Source organism: Drosophila ananassae, chromosome XL (assembly GCF_017639315.1).
Source record: "Drosophila ananassae strain 14024-0371.13 chromosome XL, ASM1763931v2, whole genome shotgun sequence".
NCBI classification, from domain to species: domain Eukaryota; kingdom Metazoa; phylum Arthropoda; class Insecta; order Diptera; family Drosophilidae; genus Drosophila; species Drosophila ananassae.
Window position 1 is genome coordinate 6,750,058 of NC_057931.1, and position 21,995 is coordinate 6,772,052.

Consider the following 21,995-nt stretch of genomic DNA (forward strand, 5'->3'; position numbering starts at 1 on the left):
TTGTTAATTTTTGATAAAATGCTTATTTATTAATTTTTAATAAAAAAAAAGAGGTTACTGGGGGAAAGTCCAGAATGTTTGGGGTCTGTGTGGGTTGAGGTTCTAGATCTGAGGCCCGAAACTGTCTAGCCACTGCGGCGGTTGCTCTTCCTCTTGGACTCCCTCCTCTTGGTTTTGTCCTTCTTGCTCTTGTTCTTCTTGCTCTTGTCCTTCTTGCCGTCCCTCCTGGTCTTCCTGACCTTCTTGCTTCGCTTGATCTTCGAGTGGTGGCGGTTGACGACCTTAGTCTTGTGGGAAGTGGTGGAGGCGGCCGTCGTGGTGGTGGTGGTGGTGGTGGTGGTTGCCTCTGTGGTGGCGGTAGTGGTGGTGGAATTGGATGTGGAAGAGGAAGATGGAGTGGTGGTCGAGGAGGAGCTGGTGGGGGTGGAGCTGGGGGGAGTGGAGCTGGCAGGCGGAGTGGAGCTGGCAGGCGGAGTAGATGCGGGAGTGGATGCCGCAGCCACTATGGACACCAGGCCGGCAAGGATCAAAACGCAGATGAATCGCATCTTGGATTGGATTGGAATTGGATTGGATTGGATGAGATTATCCAAGAACTGTGCCTCTTTCGGCTGCTGGTCGTGGCTTTTATACTTCCTGAGATCCCCGAGCATCTATGTATGTAGATACCCCTCGGATGGAGCTGTTTAACCTGGCCAAACACCGCCTTCTGTTCTAGAAGTTCTATCACTTTCTTGTCCAAACAGCAACTGTTTGCACAGAACACGCTTAGAATTAATCCAACCGAGAGTCTGGAGATATTTGGAACTATTTGCCAAAACCCCAATCGAGGCTAAGACTAGAAGTCTCTAATAATAGTAGGCCAAAATAGTATCAACAATTGTACCAGCTTCTGGGTTCATTTATTTTTAGTTCAGTGATGGGGTTTCTTTGGGTTAAAGAATCCTTTCTAAACTATAATATAATTATAATAATATAATATAATATAATAATAAATATAAATATTATAATCCTTTTATCCTTGCTATTATATTTTCCAAAAACCTCTCTGATATTCATTTTTGGAAGGAGATAGTATCTGTTCCGACAGTTTATGGACCTAATAGACCCAATATTTTGAGTTTTTGACTTGAAAACCTCTACCCTTTCTTCTTTTTAGTCAATTCATATATAGAATAACTTAAATATAAGTCTTATAAATAATAAACTTTTTATAAAACCCTATCTATTAGAAACTAACCAGTTATAGAGTTATAGAAGATAAAGAAACCCACAAAGATACTCAGAAGTTAAGATTATAATTTAAGATTAATTTAAGACAGTTTAAGACCATAAGATTATTATTTTTGCCTTTATTTTCTTAAATTCTGAACTTTGATTCATTTAAATTATATAATATTATTCATATTACACTTAAAATTCAAGCAATTTACCTTTATTTTATTATTACATTAAAGACGAGGGCAACTAAATTGGTTCCACCTCGATCCCCAGACTCGTCTGGTCCCCAAAACAAGGTCAATGTCAATGGGCAAGGCACTGAAAGAAATTCTTAATAATTCTACAAATAAATAATATATTTATGAAAGATAAATTACAAATCAGAGGATCTTAAATCGAAAGATATTAATATCAAAATAATTTATAAGGAAATCCATCATCTCTTGATTTCTTTGAGTGCTGGCTTTGGGATTAGATCATGTTATGGGCCATCCATCATTGTTCCATCATTTATGATTGATGATTGATGGTAGGGACTACTGCACTTCCCCCATGAGATCCCCCAGAGAGAGTTATGACTTGGAGATCAGTTGATTGATCGGCTAGCCATTAAAAGTCGTCCAAAAATAAAACCATAACAGATTACGAGTGGAAGGATTAGATTTCGCAAGTTTTTCTGTTTTCTCTAAACTGTCTGAGGTGCTTCAGCCTCTTGGGTCTCTAGTCTGGAAGGCAAGGTCGTCAAATGGCGAAATATGAAATAAATATTTATTTGCACCTCAGAGCAGCTCAGCTCATATCAATGTGCGCCACAATGGACCCCTTTGTTGAATTAAGTGTTCCCATTGTTCCCATTGTTGGGGGGGCTAAGAGCACCGTCCAGGGTTGCCAGGCAGGCGGCAGGTGCTTTGTGGTCTAAGGGATTCAAGACATTTGATTTATTATTTAACAAACTAGCTATATATGAGTTAAAGAGGTTTATTATTAGTTATATTATTTATTAACAAGAAAGGAAAGCTAACTTCGGGCGAAGCCGAAGTTTATATACCCTTGCAGTTCAGTCGCAGTCCGCTAGGTGGCTCCACGCATCTTGTATTATTAGATATGTAGCGGATCGTATATAGTCGGCCGATTCTTATGATTCCCAAAATAGAATCTGTACCAAATCCCATCTTTCTAACTTAAAAAACACCAAAGTTATACCAATTTCGATCGTTCTATGACAGCTATAGGATATAGTCGGCCGATCCTTCTGAAATTTTGTACATAAGATATTTTGGTCAAATATAACATGTGTGGAAAGTCCCAACCCTCTAACTTAAAAAACACCAAAGTTATGGCATTTCCGATCAATCAGTTATATGGCAGCTATAGGATATAGTCGACCGATCCCGGCCGTTCCGACTTATATACTACCTGCAAAGGAAAGAAGGGTGTGTGCAAAGTTTCAACTCGATAGCTCCAAAACTGAGAGACTAGTTTGCGTAGAAACCGACAGACAGACAGACAGACAGACAGACAGACAGACAGACGGACAGACGGACAGACGGACAGACGGACAGACGGACATGCTCATATCGACTCAGGAGGTGATCCTGATCAAGAATATATATACTTTATAGGGTCGGAGATGTCTCCTTCACTGCGTTGCACACTTTTGACCAAAATTATAATACCCTCTGCAAGGGTATAAAAATGAAAAGAAACATCAACCTGGTACTCTACTCCTTCAGGTCTTTGAAATCATCCTTTTTATGGCGACCGTGACAAGGAAAACCATCTAGAAGAGGTTCCATAGTGTCTATTCTATATACTTCTCTTAAACAAATAGATTCTAGCTGAAGAATTGCTTATAATATCTCCATTAAATCAAAATATCATAATAGGTACTATCTAAACCTTATGAGACGTAAGTACTCGAGTCCAAAGTGACTATATTCCCCCAGGAACCACTTTGTTTCTGAGGCAGCTCAACTTGTTCGGCAGTTAATTCGATAATTCAGCTTCAATGAACCCCCAGACATGCCAACCATTACACATTATTTGATATAGTATAGTATAGTATAGTATATTAAGCACTACACCTCCCTATGGGTCCGGGAGACACGCTACCCCACAACGATCCACCGCCCACTCACCACCCAGATTTAGATCCAACCTCTGGGTTTCAGTTTCGTGAGCGGTGTCGGCATGCTCGGATCGGTGTTACTGGGTATTGCGACGCTACTGGGGCTGATCTATGGCTTCCTGGTCTCCAACTTTGGCCACTGGCGGCGGCGGGGAGTGCTGGAGCCGCGGGCCCTCCCCCTTTTCGGATCCTTTCCCAGTGTGATATGGCCACGACAGCACTTTACCATCGATATGCAGGATATATACATGTAATACTGGTACTCCTGGCACTCCTAAGGACCAATAATCCCTATGTCGATCCACAGGCGCTATCGGGAGACAAACAGCTATGTGGGATGCTTCCTGTTGAGAGCTCCCAAGCTCCTGATCCTGGAACCACGGCTCGTCTCTGAGATCTTCGTGAGTGGCTTCCGGCATTTCGAGGACAACGATGCCTCCCACATGGTGGACACATCCAAGGACCGGCTCATCGCCCGCAATCCCTTCGTGCTCCAGGGCGACGACTGGCGTCGGGAACGAGCTATATTCTCCACTTTGCTGACCAACGGGAGGATCCGCACTCTACATTCTATTATGAAACGGGTGTGCGGGGATCTGTGCGACTTCCTGGCCAAGGATACGACAGGCGGAGGACCACACGATGGAACTGATGTAGGTCGGACTCTCTTAGTGCTTATGGCTTTAATTTTTCCTAAATCCCTTCCAGCTTGGCCTCCGCTTCACGGGGGAAACCCTGTTCGACTGTGTCCTGGGCATCCAAGCGCGCAGCTTCAGCAAGGACCCGCTTCCACTGATCCGACAGAACCAGGAGATGTCCAGCGAAAACATAGGCCTGACCATTGCCGGAGCAGTATCCGGCCTCTTCCCCAACCTGCCGCGTCGCTTCCGTCCGAAGGTCTTTCCCCGCTCCTACGACCGCTTCATGGGCGGCGTTATAGGCGAAGCCCTACGTCTCCGGCGCTCTAGTCCCCAGGACAGGAACGACTTCATCAATCACCTCCTGGAGCTGCAAAAGGAGCACAACCTCAGCGAGGAGGACATGATCTCCCATGCCATGACCTTTATGTTCGATGGTCTGGACACCACCTCCACCAGCATTGCTCATTGCTTGCTTTTGGTGAGTTACCAAGTGGGAATGGGTCTAGGGATGTACTTATAGAGGTGGTCTATTCTCTGCAGGATCTCTGAAGATCTCAGAGACTAAATCTGAGAGAAGAGATGAAAGTATCATTCTGGATAGAGTACCAGGTACCATGTGTTCTTCATAAAAACCTTATAGTCTTTACCTTTCTAAAGTCTCTTCACTATCCTCCTTTGTCCTCGGGCTTTTAAGGAAAATATATATTTGATTCGTTAAACTATCTACCTATGTATCTACCTATCTATATCTTAAAACTATCTATTTACATCTAAAAGAAACCTCAGTTATCCTAAAATCAAAGTCAGAAATAGTCAGATCTCATAGCTACTATTTGAAGTTTGAAACCAAAGCTTTCTTTTTAGAATATGGGGGAATAACAAGCCCTATTCTTTTACTCAAAGTCTGAGGTAAACATATTTAAGAACTATCTCCCAAATATTATATATTATTACCTTTTAAATATTTAAAATTAAAAGATAAACTCCATTAGGATCATGAGAAAAAGCTTCAGAAGTTCAAGAACCCGCCAAGAAGTTCAAAAACTGTTCCCAAAAACCCAAAACTAGTCATCCATGAGATGTAATATTTGAAATATCAAAAAGTAGTAGGCTGGAGAAGTATATTCCCCCTGTCAAGATGTCATAGATCCTCAATTATTTCTAAGTTTTCCATCGGCGAACACCGGCTAGACCAGCTAGCCCCCCGAAATATCAAAATTCTTTTCTAAAACATATACTTTCGCGATTGTATTTTGTAGAGCGTTTCAGTAGTTTTAGTCTCACATGTATCTTATTGATTTGATTTTCTACGATGTCCTGCCAGCTTGGACGCTATCCGGGATGTCAGCAGCGGCTGTTGGAGGAACTGGATCGGGCTGGTGGGGACTCGGAGCTGCTCGACTTGGACGCTCTAATCGAGTTGCCCTACCTGAGTGCCTGTTTCAATGGTGAATTCTATATAGAGATGAAGTTATCCTTCCTACTACCATCCCACTTTATTATAGAGAGCCTCCGGATGTATCCGGGCTCCGGGTGGGCATCCAAAACATGTACCCGGGACTACGAGTTGCAGGGCAGCCACAAGGCAGAGTCTGTGAAGCTTCGTCCCGGCGACAATGTGATGATTCCGGTCTATGGACTGCACCATGATCCCGACTACTACCCGGAGCCGGGCGAGTTCCGGCCGGAGCGGTTCCTGGACGACGGACTGAAGCGATTCAAGCAGCAGGGCGTGTTCCTGGGCTTCGGCAACGGGCCGAGGCAGTGCGTCGGGATGCGTCTGGGCCTGGCCATGGCCAAGGCCGCCCTGGCGGTCATTGTCCAGCGGTTCCAGGTGAAGATCAATGCCCGTACTCCGGCGGGTAATCACCTGGATCCCAATATCTTTGTTGGCGTCCACAAGGGCGGCATCTGGCTGGACTTTGAGCCGCGCCTGACCAAGAGGATTTCCTAAACAGAGGAGTCCTCTTATGAGGCCTTCCATGGGGATTCCATCAGGGCCTCCATTAGATCTAGGACTACGATCTAGCACCGATTCAGAGTATACTTCCATTACATTAGTTGGTTTTTTGTTCAATTGAGTTCCATACAAAACATCTTGAGGGTCAGGCACGACCAAAAAATAAAAATTAGAGTGTAAGCCCCTTTGGACACTATGGGGCTTTATGGGCTTGATGGCATTCTCTGTTAGGGAATTATGTCATCGATGGTGTCCAAATAGAGGCCATTCATCAGTAGGCATTGGCGGAGGCACTGAATGCATTTGCATTTCATACACGGGGAAAAATAACTTACTAAAATCAAGTATAAACATAACTAAACAGATCTTTTTTCACAGAACCATCCACATCTTAGTAACTAATATATCCCACCTCCTTTTAAGCTGAAACTCTCTGATCTTTTGTATTATAACCTTAGTAAACTATCCTAAGCAATTTCATAAAAATCGCACCACTCTTTTTCAAACTAGAAGCTAAAACAGTTGATGATCTTCTCATATATCTTTAAAATTAAAACCCCATTTTGGCTGAAACTTTTTCTGCAAGTGTAGTCTGACCTTTGTAACTATGATAAACCCTTTCACCAAAATCATACGCCTCTTTTCCCGAGCGGAAGCCGAAAAAGAAATCGAAAACCCGTCTCCGAAACCCAAATAACTGAATGGAATCCGGAATCTGAATGAAACTGAAACTGAAATTGCGAAGGTCACGCTCATTGGGGAATCGGACACGCCTTCGGGGCCAACTAATCACTGGCCAGAGACATCACGAATAAATACTAAATTATCTATTTTCACATCGGATCATGGAACTATATATCAAGAGATTGCAAAACCTATTAGGAGGCTCATCAATGGGCTATTTTCATTTAAAAATGTCTAAATTATGCATTTCTTGTTATTTATTTTTGTTTGAAAGGGCGGGAAAAGGTGTTGCATGTTTATTTTTTATTTATTTTTTATTTAAATTATAGATTTACTAAATAGGTGGGTTTGTTTTGTTTAATCTTTATAAGAGGGGTCTTGAGAGAGGGGTATAATTATGATTAAAAGGGAAAGTCATCTGAAAGTTTAAAAAATATAATCCCAAGAGTCGCAAAGTATTATATATTTTAGAGGCTAAAAAATATACTATCTTTAAGTCTAAAATTTAAATTAAATGTCTGTTAAATATTACTTAAGATCCTATTCAAAATTGCCTTCAAAAACCTTGACTTATATCTGTTTTCTAAAGAATAAATAAATATTTTGACAAGCTCTCTTTGTTTATTTTCTTTTTTTATTTTTTTAACTTGATTACCAATTCAAGGTCTAACTAATTACCAATTCCAAGTCCCCCAATCTCCAGTCCCCCTATCTCCAGTCCCCTATCTCCAGTCCCCCTAATTAAAACCACAATATTATTAACATATATTTTACGTAATTATATATTTATTTATTAGGTAAGAAATTCGAGTCGCTCGTTAATATTGCATGCAAATGATTTGATTTCGTTTCGAGTTGATTGCAATTCCGGATTTGAATCCGGGAATGGGTGATCCGTAACTCCTACATCCGTAACTCCAAGTGGAAGTGCATGCGAAATGATAGCTTTTGGTTGAAAAATAGTTGGAAATCGGAGGAGGATCGGATTTGGAGGAAAAAAAAATAGTTAGCGCTTGATGATGTGTGATTTTTAGAACTAATCAGTGCTGGGAGGTGACATCCTCTGACCCCCTCGATCCTCTAGTGCAGGCTGGCGACGGGATGCAGGCGCAGGGGCTTGGACGCCTGCCGGACGATCCGGGTCCTTGGCCGGGCAGGGGGCAGATAGCCGTTCTGGACCTGCTGGACCTGCTGAACCTGCCTCACTACTGGAGTAGCCACTGCACCGACTGGAGCTCCGAAATCGTCAAAGATCTTCACCGTCTGGACGTGAGTCTCTGCCCCGCTGTGGGCATTCTGGGTGACCACCTTGACGACGTGGTGCCTGCCCTGGGGCTGTTCGTTGGTGGCTCCCAGGATCTTAATGGTCTTGACACCAGCCTGGTCGAGGGTCTCCAGGACCTTGAAGGTCCTCGTGGCATGTGGCTTCACGATCTGGACAGTGCGCACCCGGGAGCTGCCACGCAGGGCGACGGGAGCAGGCAGGGGAGCGGTGGCCGCCATGGCCACATTGACCGCCACCTGGACGTCCTTGGGCATGAACTTCTGGAGCGACTGCTGGGCCTTCAGGCTGAGAGTCTGGGGAGCCGGGATGGAGACTGGCACGGGCTGGAGCTTCTGGCTCTGCACCACGCGGTGGTAGTGGTGGTGCAGGTGGTGCTGGGCCTGCTGGACTTGCTGGACCTGCTGGCGGGCATAGGCCGGAGCATAGAACCTGGGACGCTTAGACTGCTCCCGGTACATGGGAGCCACCTCGATCACCTGTTGCTGCTGCTGCTGCTGGTGCTGGACGTGGTGGATGTGGTGGCGCTGCTGGCGCACTGGCTGGGCGTAGCGGGCGAAGGGCTGGACAGTGTTCATGTAGCTCCTCAGGGAATGGATGTGGGTCACCTGGGTGGGGGCGGGAGCAGGCAGGGCGACTGGAGCACTGGCCACTGGTGGCAGATAGCCGGAGGCCCGGTATTGCTGCTGCTGTTGCTGGTAGGCGCTGGATGTGGCATGGACGTGGACAGGAGCAGGGGCAGGGGCAGGGGCAGGGGCAGGAGCTGGCACTGGAGCGGGAGCGGGAGCTGGAATGGGAAGAGGTGCCGGGGCAGGCAGGGAAATGGGAGCAGGAGCTGGAGCTGGAATGGAGACTGGGACAGGAGCTGGTGCTGCAACTGGAACTGGAGCAGGAGCTGGCACGGAAACCCGGACAGGAGCAGGAGCTGGCAGGGAGACAGGAGCTGGAACTGGAGCAGCAGCCGTGGGCGGCAAATAGCCAGGAGCCGTGTAGTGTTGCTGCTGCACATGTTGCACCTGTTGCTGATGTTGCACATGCTGCACCTGTTGCTGATGCTGCACATGTTGCACCTGCACCTGTTGCTGGATCTGGACCTGCTGCTGCTGCTGCTGCTTGGGGCGACCATAGATAATGTCCCCAGACTGCTGAGGCCTGGAGACCTGAACCTGCGACTGGACAACCACTTGTTGCTGCTGCTGCTGTTGCTGTTGCTGCTGCTGGAGTTGCAACTGCCTCTGCTGCTGCTCCTTGAGCAACTTGGTCTGAGTCTGGAGACTGTGGAGCTCGGCAATGGCTGCCTCGGAGTTCTCGGGCTTCACGAAGTCATAGCCATCCGGAAGAGCACCCGGATGAGCCGCTGTGGCCTGTGTGGGAGCAACAACGACTTGCTGTTGCTGCACTTGTTGCACCTGTTGCACTTGCTGCACTTGTTGCACCTGTTGCTGTTGGATCTGTTGCACTTGTGGCTGTGGCTGAGGCTGGGATAGAGTTCTGGGCTCATCGTAGCCAGGAGGAAGGTAGCCAGGAGCACGGTACTCTCCAGCAACACTCTGGACAGTGGTCTGGACAGTAGCAACCTGCTGGACAGGAGAAACCTGCTGGACAGGAGCAATCTGCTGAACTGGAGCAACCTGCTGCACTGGAGCTGGAGCAACACTGGCGGAGTGTCCAAAGGCCTGGCCCAGAGCCTCGGGCAGGGGATCGGGATTGGAGAAGTCATAGCCAGGTGGCAGATATCCAGGAGCCTGATAGCTCTGGCTAGAAGTCTGAGCAATCTGTTGCTGTTGCACTTGTTGCACCTGTTGCTGCTGCACTTGCACCTGTTGCTGTTGGACCTGGACCTGCTGCTGCTGCTGAGGTGGCAGATAGGCGGGTGCCTGGTACTCAGCCTGGCTGGAGGAGGATCCGGTGGTCACTGCCACTTGAGAGCTGCCAGAGTTGCCAGTTGGTGGGAGGTAAGTGGGAGCCTGGAAGACCTTCTGCTGCTGAACGGGTGTGGCAGTGGGCGGCAGGTAATCCGGAGCCTGGTAAGTGGAGACTGTCTGAGCCACAGACTGACTGACTTCCTGGGAGTGGGTGGTGGTGGGTGGCAGATATCCGGGTGCCTGGTAGCTTTGAGGGGCATATTGCTGTTGCTGTTGCACTTGCACCTGTTGCTGCTGCTGCTGTTGCACTTGCACCTGTTGCACCTGCTGCTGGACAACTGGGGCAGCTGCAGTGGGTGGCAGATAGGCCTGACCACTGAAACCCACCGCAGCAGCTGGCTTGGAGCGCTGGAAGTCATGCTGGTAGTTCGAGGGGAAGGGCACTGGAATGGCAGCCTGGACAGGAGCCGGAGCCGGAGCAGGAGCCGGAACTGGAGCAGGAGAAGCTACGGGAGCTGGAGCATCGGCAAAGCCCAAGAAGGACAGACCATCGTCATGATCTTGGTGGGAAGAGGGCGGCAAGTAGGCCTGGCCGGGACCCGAAACTGGGTTGTGGACCTCGAAGATCTGGTAGCCGGAGTTGCCGTAATTGCTCTCCTGGAAGCCACCGGTCTTATAGTACTGCTCCTTCTGGATCAGCGACTGTTGCTGCTGTTGTTGTTGTTGTTGTTGACGGAGCTTTAGAGATATATCCGCTTGGGTTAATCCACAGATCCCGCAGATGGCGATCGCAATGAAGGCGCCAAAGAACTTCAACCGGAAACGAACGAGAAAACATTTTTTTGTTGTTGATTTTTTTGGGTTTGAAACTTTTTTTTTTTTTTTTTTTGGTTTTTATGCACAGAAAAAAAAATAAGATAATTATGTCACTGAGTAGATAGATATCCTGAGTAATCCTTAGGGGTAATCCTGAGATGGCAACCACTTACATTCATCTTTAAGTCGGTGGTGCTTGAGCTTCGATCTCCAACCGTACAATGATGCCCCCAATGACCCGATAGCTGCGTTTTATATTTTTTTTTTCTCCCAAACTAGTCTGGAGCATCTTCGGTCTTCAGTCTTCGATCTCCCATCATCATTCGCTAATTTACAGACTATGTTAGATGGCCTAGCCTTTCGTTAACCCATCCATGAGTCGCTCGAGACAAACACTACGCAACATTTTTTTATTTTTCTCCAACTCGCATTTCGCCCGAAAATGCAGATTCGGCTTATTGAGTTATCGCCGCTCTACTACACCCAAAAAAAATCACAAAAAAAAAAAAACCCAAAAAACCAAAAACAAACACTTGGCCCATGGTGGTCGATAAAATGCAAACAAACCGAAAACCGTTTAAATAAGTTGGCCTTTTTGTATATTGGCCAATATTGCAGCTACAAGGCGGCCAACACATGTCTTTGGGAAGTAACTTGGGAGCACCTTCGAAGCTGTTTCTTCGTTAATTTTAAATAGAAAAAACATAAATAAAATATGTCCGTACTTTAGGCAAGCTTAATCTTAAATATTAAACATGAAATCTTAATTATAAAACAAATTTGAGTAACTATTAAGGGAGTTTAGGGGAGACATTAAAGATTAAAAATCAATTTGATCTCGAAAACAGAAAAATATTATTTCGTTTGGTAAATACTTGATTTATTATTAAAAATATAATAGAAAAATATATTTAAAAAAAAAACTATAAGGTCTGAGACTTAAATTCTTAATTACATTGTTTTATTTTATAAAATTAAAATAGTTTAAAAAATATTATAAAAATGGACGAGACTTCTTCTATGCACTGATTTTTGAAAAAAGGCTCTTTAATATAGCCTCTTTAATAAATTTAAAAAAAAAAAGTATAAAATATTTTATCTAAAAACTAAAATCTATAAATCAAAATCTACAAATATATGATTTTTATGTAAATATTTTCTCAGAGTGCCCTCCCTAATCCCGTGTCTTCGGACCGGATGTAATTAATACGCCCCGAATGGGCCCATCAGTCACCTCCGGTCTGTTCTCCGGCTGGGATTGCATAACCCCGGACAGCTGGTACTGACCCCGGGATTGCAGCTCGTTATTGGACACCTTGGATTTCCGGTTATTATGATTGTTTTGCATATGCAGTAGTTTCGCAAAGTGTTTGCTAAATATCGGGTTGTGGCTGTCTAAAATTTTGCCAAAAAACAAAAAAAAAAATAGAAACAAAAAAAAGAGGAAATATTACATGTGTCATTAGCAAATGCGTGTCGGATCGGATTGGTTCGGATCGGATCCGATGGGGCCATGAATTAAACATTAAACATTGATAAGCATGTCGTCCCACCTCCGGATGGTATCTGGAGGTCGGCTTTTGGGTCAAAATCTTCACCTCAACTGGCCACTAAAAAAAATGCCACCTGCTTGCCTTATTTTGTAACTCTGAGAGAGTTAATTGGGGATTATCTTTAAATTATAAATTGAATTATAAATAGAAGAATAAATATTATGATATTTTATATAAATAACTATTTATTTATTAAATACTAGATATAATATACTTTAGGAACTTCTACTAAGAAACTCTTTATAAAATCTATCCAAGTTCAAAGACCTATCTTAAGATATATTCTTTGTGTCAAAAAATATCTAATTATTTTTTAAATATTTATAAATAATATATAAGCAAATAACCTTTGCAATCTGCTGCCATATATCTTACCATAAAGCAGTTTTGTTATTTTAATTATTTTATATTTTGATTGAAAGTGGAATTGAATGGCACAAACTGAACCTGAAGACAAAGGGCTGCCTGGCAGGTAACCCTACGCATTAAAGGTTAACCTTTTCGACAGTTTTTATGGTTTCGACCAAAATACAAGTCTATTCAGAGCTGAAAAAAAAACAGAAAACTGAAAACCCATCGAACTAGTCACTCTGTAAGTTATATAATCATTATCAGCGACATCTTTCATTTCGGTTTTCCGCAGAAACCGATGTAATTTTCCCATGGCATTCGCTCCGGGGGTTATACTACCTCTCCTACCATGACTCTACTCCTCAGACCCACAAGCTAGCTCCACTAGATCCATAAAACCCCCTTAAAAACCCCCCACTTTCTATCTCGAAACCTTGACCCATCTCTGGGACAAATATTTTATGCATATTTGGTTGAGAGATTCCATAGCGAAAGAGACAGCCTGATGGCATATGAAAGAGACAGTGAGATCAACAAAGGCGGGAAATGCAAATAATTGAATAATATTGGAATTGAATCGAATCGAATAAAGGCGGGTCTAGAGATGGGCTCGAAGATGCCTTAAAACTGATTAAATAAAACAATACTTTTATTGGGCCTATTTATGGATTGGGTAAGGTTTTATTTTTCAAGACCCAGCCCATCAATAGGGGACCATATTTATGGGTTTTCTCATGAATGTATAATAAATATTATTTATTTCCACTTATTGTTAGCTAAAATCTATTTAGGAGTTTCCTACAATGTTAGAAAAAATTATTAGAAAATATTAGAAAATCACAGTATCATAGAAAATATTAAAGATGTTTCATGAATTTCTGAAGAGTTTTTTTTAGAATTGTTTTCTAAAAGTTCTATAAAGATCTTAGAAAGATTTAAAGATTCCAAAACTTATAGGATTTCTAGGAAAATTAAAAAAAAGGTGCCTTTTAGAGGGAAAAATAAAGGAATAAATGGTAAAAGTACCAGGTATCATATGCCATTTTCAATATAATTGAGTTATAACTTCTACTAGACTTGGAAAAAAGAGATTAAAAATAGAGATTAATAATTGTGGACTTAAAAACGTAAAATTCTATTTCCTAAATGTAAAATATGTAATTCTGAAAAGTTTAGTATTTAAAATCCCCAAAAACCCATTTTTCTCCCTTAAAAAATCATAAATTCCAAGAAAACTAAAGAAAGTTATGATAGTACTGGCAAAAAAAAATACAAAAATGAGCAAATTAAATAGCCATTTATAAAACACACACCGATTGAAAATAAATTTATTTTTATTTAGCATAAAGACGCTAAACAGAAAGCCAAGCTAGTTGGGCCAACTAGAGGTATATTAATGGAGGGACTGTGTTGTAAGATAGTTATTGCCACACCGCCCCTGGGGGAGAGTGATGGGTTGGAACTGGACACCACACCCCATACCACACCATACCATATAACTCATCCTACCTGGGTGCTTCCTAGGCCCCCTCGTGGGGGATTCTTGGGGTCTCATAAATTACCAATCATTTTGAATTAACATCGGAGATGCATAATTATTTATTTATGAGAGTGTGCCCCTGCAGTCGGTTGGCATAACTAACTAAATTCGATATGCATATTGCCTGGCTTGTTAATTATTTAATTTCTCGCTACTGCCCCATCTCTTTCTCTTGACATATGGCTTTCTCTTTCACTCGTGCATTCTGGAGGGAAAATAAATATATTCGAATTAACAAACATCGCCACCCATTAGTGGGCCATCTCGGCCAGATTTACATACTTTTTTGTGTATTTTTTTTAAGTTTTTTTTTTTAAAAAGATATTTATCAATATTAAATTTGAGGGGGGAAAGAGGATAGGGGGTAGACCCCTTGCAGCGACTTCAAAAAAAGACAAAAAACAAAAGCCAACTAGTCGAAATATTTGGCAAAAACCAAGCGTCTGATAAAGATAAACAAACTTTAAAAAATATATGTAAAAAAAAAATACAAATAAATAAAAATGAAAAGGGAAACCAAATCGGGTTTTTTTCTCCACATATTTGTTTGAGAAATGCGTGTGACAGGTGGGTGGTTTCAAAAGTTTGGATTTTGGAAATAAGAGGCTTTAATCTTAATAACATAAAAAATAGTTGTTGAAAAAATTAAATTACTTTATTAAATTCAAAAAGAAGATATAGTATTACGCTCTATCTGAATAGATCCATCAAATAGACAATTTATAGACAAAAATAGGTAGTATTATGGATTATAATGTACTTTAGAGAATATTTCTTATAGCCTTAAGTATAATTTAAATAATATGCATGTTTTCTTTAACATAAAAATATTATAAATATAACATAAGACATATAATAGTGTCTGAATTTAACAGAAACAGTAATATTTTAAAACAAAAAGTCTAAAAGTGCCAGGTATCATATAGTTAAGAGGCTCTATTATAACAAAAACCACAACTGACCTTACTAAACCTTGTTTTTTAAACTATCTATGTTTTTTTATAAAAACATGTATAAAATGTTATTATATGTATATTATCTTATCTTTTCTTATTTTTCAAGGCATAACAACTATCAGAAGCCCTTGAACTGCCCTCGCTACTGCCCCTCAATGATGCCCCATTGACGGATGGTGGCAGTGTCGTCGGACAACTAATTGATACATAAAACCTGAAGCGACTCCGGCAGCCACAGCGGCGACTCAAAGGGGGGCTGGTCAGGGGCATGGGCTAGGAGGGGCTACTGCCACCAGGTAGTAAATATGATGGGGCGTGTTGGGATGGCTCTTTCGGAGGCCCAACAGGGCCGACTCATTGATTGGCATCAGCTATTGGGCCACGCCAATAATAAATGTTGAAATGATGTGCTATTCATGTGATATTTTCTACATAATTTCTAATTTAAACACAGATGTCTGTTGGCCCTCTAGGCCCCCCTTCGAGAGACCTCTTAACCCCCTCTCTTAACCCTTCTTAACCCACTGAAATAATTGCTGTTTAATGCGATCTTTAGGCGGTTTTATTTCACAGATTTTGTATATTATTTGAGACACGTGTCGTACGTATTATTAACTGATATTAGGTTACTATTATGTTACTATTATTATTAAATGCGGATAATTAGCATGGAGACCGTGTTGACGTTTGATTAACCCCATTTCTGGCATCGATCAATCGATCCGCTGACAATTCATTTACACATGTCCTTCAGACACCTTCCAGCCACCAGGCCAACTTCCCTTTCACTTGGCTTTTTTTTCGCTTTTTGTTCAGTTTATTGGCTTGTTGGCCAGTTGGCTATTGGCCTTTTGGCCATTTTGGCCATTTGGCTAGTGTTTATGTTGCCGTTGCCAAGCCAATAGTTTTGGGCCAAAACGCTTTTGTTTTTCTTTTTTTTTTTGGGTCAAACCAAAGTCAATATATTTTTAAAGATATATAGAGTTGAAGACCCAAACTCTAAGATTTCTTTACAATTCTCCTATATTCATATTTTCTGACAACTTATTTACTAAATATTTATTTAATTTATATTGTTTTTCTACATTACAACCATTTTTTTAGGGTTTAAAAGTTCAAATACTAAAATACCTTAGACTACGGTTCAGAAATAACTTGTTTAACGTTTTTAGAAAAGGGATATTTTTGAACTTGTAGGATATTTTTCAAAATACCCAATATCCTTTTTTTGTATTATACAAAATGAAGTTTAAGAACATGATATAAAGACAAATTAAAGATAAAAAACTTAAAAAACTATTATTAAAACTATCATAAACTAACTTTACCTCTTCCCCTTTCAATTTTGAAAATTTCCCTATGAATTTCCCACCTAAAAATCCATTTTTTACCCTCATAATTTGTTTATTTTTCTCTATTTTTTATTAGTAAACAACTATGGCACATATATGTGTATGTTTTCGTGATGAATGGAGCAATAAAGCCCCCGACTACGATGTGTCACTGTCATTGTTTCGAACCGATTTAAATACTATTAATTGGCATGAAGACAAATGCGGAAATTAGCATATTATTTATATACAGATAGTGCCTGAATAGATCCGAATTTGGCAATATCCCGCCATTAACAATAGATATCCGATCGTGTGTGCGAAATTCCGCAGAGTCCGCCGAGTCAGTCAATGGATAGATGACAGTTTCGTACATAAAAACAGTTAAGGAGATTTATTGGATCTATTCGGAGGTGAGATTATAATATACAATATCATTATCATAGCAGTGGCAATAACTTTGTGTTTGCATAATTATCGTTTAGTAACGAGCATGCGATTCGGTTTCCCAATCCCATTATTCCGCCATATATCTAACATACTATATGTATTCCAGCAGATATCTTATCAGTTCCCCCTACCCTAATGTAGTAGAGTAACTATCCCAAAAAACCCATAATCCGATAAGATATATATTTTCAATTAGCCAGATTAATGTCTGATGGAACTTAAGTCCTCAAAACACGATTGCTTCAAAAGATTAAAGATTATTATTCCCTGATCCAAAATTAATCGGTTTTGTTTGTTTATTTTTTATCTGTTGATCTTTTCCTATTATTTATATTTCTTAAATTTACTTTTGCAGACAAATTGTATTATTTTGTAACCCCTAAATTTGAAAATATATACAGAAATGTAGATCCTTAAAGTCCAAAATCGGTCTATAAGGGCTAGGTTTCCTGTTCATATCTCCGTTAATTCTGATCCGATCCATAAATGTTATACCTTCCCGTTCTTGGTTTTTCGAGTACTATCCACTGGTAATGAATGCCGGAAATAAAATTTTTGACCCAATTTTGGAAATTTTTTCATGATTTTTTCATCATGATTTTTGTCAAAAATTGGGTCAAAATTTTTTTTGAAGAATTTTAGGAATACTTGCATACAGATCTATGGAAATTGGATCCCTGATTCAAAAATGGTATTCCGTTTAGAAATCGGATGTAAAATGACTGAAATATTCACTGAAAGGTGTGTGGGAAACTACACTTGGACAAAAATCCTACACATCCCTTCCAAATCCCATTTTTTTAAGCCAAAATAGCCATAACTCCGCTAATACTTGTCCGATTGGGGAATGTTATACCTTCCCGATCTTAGAACATCGAGCACTATCATTCTCAATCAAAATCTGGCCATCGAAAATTTTACCCAATTTTCGAAAATTTTTAAAGGGGTAACATTACATTTTTTTTTATGAAATTCGATAAAATTTATATATCTCAGATTTTGATGTAAATCGATGGGGATTAGAGCCCTGATTCATAAATGGTATTCCGTTTTTAAACCGCTTGGGGAATTCCCGAGATGTTGAAGAAAGATGGACCAAAAATGGGAACCACCTTTAAAAAAGTATAGCTATAAAGAAATTCTTCTCAAGGCGTTAATATTTCGCCAAACAAGCCCAAAAATATACTCAAGCAATATAGAAATATTATATTTAGAAAAATATAGAGACCGACGTTGATAGTCCATCGATATTCGCCTAAAGAGTTAATGGGTTGACCCCTCTCAAAATTATCTTTATGAATTCTTTCAAATTAATTGTTTGCTTCTCTCTGTTCTCCCCTCTTTTATCCACTTGCTCTCCCCACACTCACGCACACTGAGAGCCGTATTGGCACAAGTGTTTCCCCAAAGATTGGATATTCTTTTCATCCATATTTCATAATATCCAAACGCCACGGCAGCACAGCACAGTCCCAGGATGCCCAAATAAAAGACTTAAATATATACCTTTAGCTATCAGAGTTATGGTTGCATTTGCATGTATTTTACACAAAAAAAAAAACATTCTGTTTTCGGGTGGGTCTCAACAAAATAATATAAAATGTCAGGGGCCAGGTTACACCAAATAGAAACGCCCAAGGGAATGGATACGTTGAGCCGAGAGCGACGCTGAGTCCTCCCAACGCCAGGTCTTAAACAAATGTCGAAAAATTAAGATTGAGATGCGGCACTGCTGTTGCTGTTGCTGTTACTAATCCTCCTGCTGATGTTCCCGATGCTCCTAATCCTCCATCATGATTCTAACTGCTATTGCTACTCCTTTTTTTCCCCTTCTACAGGCGGCCGTAGTGGGCCTGGCTGGGCTTGCGGTCCGTGAAGAAGTTGCGCAGCACCAGGATCTGAACGAGACCGATCAGCACCACAGCGGCCGTCTCCAGCGATGACCAGACCATCACCCGGGAGTTGAGATCCTCGGCCCGTTTACGACCCTGCGCTTCGCGGAGACGGTGATGCGTTTGGGCGTCGAGGATGTCGTTGAGGCCCTTGTGAATGGCCTGCGACGAGGTCTCCATCTGGGTGAGCACGGTGGCGTGCTCGTCGACGCCGGGCAGGGCCGGCTCATCGCCCACCTGGAAGTCCACGTAGACGATCTTATGCGAGAAGGCCGAGAACTGGTTGCCGAAGCAGGCGGTGTACACGCCAGTAAGCTCCGCCACGAACTGGTAGCTGTCGAAGGTGGCCTTCTCCTGCTTGTAGATCACTTTGCCCTGCGGATCCTTCAGATGGACGTCCACGTCCAGTTGGCCGCCGGCCGAGACCTGGAACTCGAAGTAGGCGCTGGTGTTGCGCGTGATCTCCTCGTAGAAACAGTCTTCGGCATTGTCCGCCAGGTCAAAGGTGAACTCCACGGCGCTGGTGCAGTGCATCAGGGCCACCAGGAGGGTGGCGACCAGCAGGATGCCAGCCGAACTGCTGGCGTACCGGATATGTGTTGGACTTTTGGTGGCCACCATTGTCTTGGCGGGGCTGGCTATTTGGTATATGGGGATTTGCTCGGTACTCCGCTGCCACGAAGCAGCTGCAGGTGTCTCAACCTCCTTACTTTTTGCTATTCTACTTTATTAATGAATTCGCCGCCTCCCGTCAGCGATTCGATCCGTTTTCCTGCTGCAAAAATGAAGGAATCAACGATATATCCCACCAAGAAGAACTTCTCCCTTTTCAGGCCCTTTTTGCGGCCAGTACTCACCAGTAGTCGTCCGGATTACGTTTTGTTTGCTAGTTTTACAAAAAAAAAATTCCCATAAAAACACCAAATGTTCTGACACGTGTCAACACTCTTTTTGCCGGGCACTGTCCAGCACTGGAAGAACACGTAAGTGTTATCGAAATTTTCAAAGTGCCGATTATCGATTGGGCGGGAAAAAGTTTCCCCATCTCTAGTAGGCTGTGCCATCCCTGGATTTGACTTCCCTTTCAGCTGACATTCCCCCCAACTTCAATCCCATTCATTCCCATCTTTCGAACGGAGCTCGTTGTTTCTAGATTTTTTGTACAATTTTTTTTTATAAACCAATTAATTTCGATTAGAACCAGTGAACAGGACTCGCCAGGATGCCAGTGGTGGTGGACCTGCGCATGGACCGCAGCCTGCTCTGCCCGAACTTCGATGGCTACAAGCTGTCCTTCGATCCGGTGCCGGTGTTGCGCCAGAACTTCCAATCGGAGCCCTTCCGCCTGGAGCCACACATCAATCAGTACTCGATGCTGCACACGGAACTCTTCGCCAAACACAACCAACTGTGGTGCGATCCGTGGATGCGATACACCACCTACTTCATGAATGCGAAGCACCAACTGGTGCAGTGCGTCTACGATTCTCAGAGCGGCCGTGCCCGACCGCAGCGTGTCGTCTTCAACCTGGACATGCACGACCATGGCGACGGACATGCCCACGTTCCCGGCGACTACAACTACTCCGGAGTCTTCGTGTCGGAGCGCTACCTAGTCATTTGCGACGGCATGACCACATTCCACTTGATTGATACAGGCGATCGATCCCGTCCCAGCAACGATCTGTGGCAGCGGGTCAGCCGCACGCCTGTGGACAATGGAAGTGATCATCGCGGTCAGGTCCTTTACGACGCTCGCCTGGACATGGTCCAGGAGCGTAAGCAGATCTCTCTAGTCGCGGGACATGTTGCGCGTCGCGATGCCGGGGCAACAAGGAACCGTAGCCAGGTCTACTACAATGACATCACCTGGGGCCGGTGGACGCTCTCGCCAGGGCCCGGTACATGGTCCTACACTGTCTGCCAGAAGCTAGAAACGGTCGGATCGCTGCTATACTGCGCATTTGAGCCGCGCGCCGAGTCCCTGATCCTTGCCAGCACGCGGGATGTCCACACGCCGGAGCAACGAGAAGCAGCAGCAGCAGCAGCTGCAGTCGACCCTCCACGACGAATGGTCCCATTCGAGAACGGTGCTGATCCAGTGGCCGTGAACTTCTCGTGGACTCAAACTGACGACGAGCTGTCGATCAAATTTCCGTTGGATGGTGTCGTGCGTCGCCCCGATTTTCAAATACGTTCCACGGCCACCACCGTGCAGGTGGAGCACTTGGGCCGGGTGCTGATTGCTGGAACTCTGTTCGGGCATGTGGACAATGAACTCACCACGTGGAGCTTTGGAATCTCAAAGTTGCAGTTGACATTGATCAAGGCGGAGCCGCTGCGCTGGCCGCGGCTGTTCATCCAGGAGGACGCCGGTCCGGACGAAACTGAAAGGGACGGCGACGAGGAAGCTGACCCCCTACCAGATCCACAGTTGCCAATACCCAATCTGGAGGATCCACTGGAGGAATGCGACATTATCTTCGACGACGACGAGATCAAGATGGGTAAGCCGAGAGGTATCTATTTTAGGATTGTTTAACGAAACTTTTCCCTCTCCATTGCAGTTCGTTTCAATCTGGCGGCTGGCGGCATCACGCACACCATATTCATGGGCTCCTCGCCCCTGCTGTTCAACACGACGCTGCGTGCCGGCTTTCCGCCGGCGTTTGCCACTCGCCAGGGCGTGGACGCCTCCGTCTGGCTGCAGATGTACCAGCCGAGTCGCCCAGACGAGTGGAACGTGCGCCACGAGGGGCAGTTGCACGCCTTCGGCTACGTGCAGGCATCCAAGGAGCAACGAAAGTACACCGTGTGCTGCCCGGACATGGAGTATGTTGCCATCTGCGAGAGCTACCGCCATGTGCTCGTCTATCGTGCCCGGCACGACAACGCCGAGGGACTGCGCAAGCGCAACGGCCCGCCCGTGGTAGTTGGGAAGCAGAGTCTGGTCACCCTCGATGAGACCGTTGGCGACATCATCGGCGTCTCCACGGCACCCAACCTGATCACTATCCTGACTGAGTTCTCCCTGCTGCACCTGCAGGTGTGACGATGCTCCATTACCTTTCGGACTTCTCCCGTACGCAGTTAAGATACAAATTAGTCGTTGAATAGACAATAAACGCATTTCCTTGGTCCTTGGTCGTTGTCCTGTGCCCCCTGGCACCTGACTCCTGACCCTTAACCCCCTAATCCCATACAATTGTAATGAAACCATTCGAAATTTGTGGTTCGTTTGTTATAAACAAAGTCTAGGTTAACAGCAGTAACATATCCTAGTTTTAGTGTAAAATACGATAGCCATTAACTGGAATCTGGACTG

General features: G+C 43.6%; 5 protein-coding genes across 6 annotated transcripts; 2 read left to right on the forward strand and 3 right to left on the reverse strand.

Moving 5' to 3' along the window:
* Positions 1-125: 125 nt before the first annotated feature.
* Positions 126-653, reverse strand: LOC6502172 (protein new-glue 3). Its single transcript, XM_001966048.4, has one exon. It carries the CDS (start codon positions 651-653, stop codon positions 126-128), a length of 528 nt encoding a protein of 175 aa, XP_001966084.4.
* A 2,728-nt stretch (positions 654-3,381) lies between these two features.
* LOC6502251 (probable cytochrome P450 28c1) lies at positions 3,382-6,130 on the forward strand. Its single transcript, XM_001966049.4, has 5 exons — positions 3,382-3,599; positions 3,657-4,002; positions 4,058-4,468; positions 5,315-5,438; positions 5,496-6,130. The coding sequence occupies exons 1-5, from the start codon at positions 3,412-3,414 to the stop codon at positions 5,942-5,944; spliced, it is 1,518 nt and encodes a 505-aa protein (XP_001966085.3). The 5' UTR covers positions 3,382-3,411; the 3' UTR covers positions 5,945-6,130.
* Positions 6,131-7,402: 1,272 nt separating this feature from the next.
* On the reverse strand, positions 7,403-10,867 carry LOC6502171 (putative mediator of RNA polymerase II transcription subunit 12). Its single transcript, XM_032453482.1, has 2 exons — positions 10,771-10,867; positions 7,403-10,591 (listed from the first exon to the last, which is right to left on the reverse strand). Exons 1-2 carry the CDS (start codon positions 10,774-10,776, stop codon positions 7,715-7,717), a joined length of 2,883 nt encoding a protein of 960 aa, XP_032309373.1. The 5' UTR covers positions 10,777-10,867; the 3' UTR covers positions 7,403-7,714.
* A 7,414-nt stretch (positions 10,868-18,281) lies between these two features.
* LOC6502170 (transmembrane emp24 domain-containing protein 3) lies at positions 18,282-19,681 on the reverse strand. 2 transcript variants are annotated; one of them, XM_014904471.3, is made up of 2 exons: positions 19,528-19,681; positions 18,282-19,445 (listed from the first exon to the last, which is right to left on the reverse strand). In XM_014904471.3, the coding sequence occupies exon 2, from the start codon at positions 19,289-19,291 to the stop codon at positions 18,611-18,613; it is 681 nt and encodes a 226-aa protein (XP_014759957.1). In that variant the 5' UTR covers positions 19,292-19,445; positions 19,528-19,681; the 3' UTR covers positions 18,282-18,610. The 2 variants fall into 2 exon arrangements, with proteins under 2 accessions (XP_014759957.1, XP_001966087.1); XM_001966051.4 differs by having other exon boundaries at positions 18,282-19,442; positions 19,528-19,636.
* A 63-nt stretch (positions 19,682-19,744) lies between these two features.
* Positions 19,745-21,942, forward strand: LOC6502252 (nudC domain-containing protein 1). Its single transcript, XM_001966052.4, has 2 exons — positions 19,745-21,177; positions 21,238-21,942. Exons 1-2 carry the CDS (start codon positions 19,893-19,895, stop codon positions 21,720-21,722), a joined length of 1,770 nt encoding a protein of 589 aa, XP_001966088.1. The 5' UTR covers positions 19,745-19,892; the 3' UTR covers positions 21,723-21,942.
* Positions 21,943-21,995: the final 53 nt, after the last annotated feature.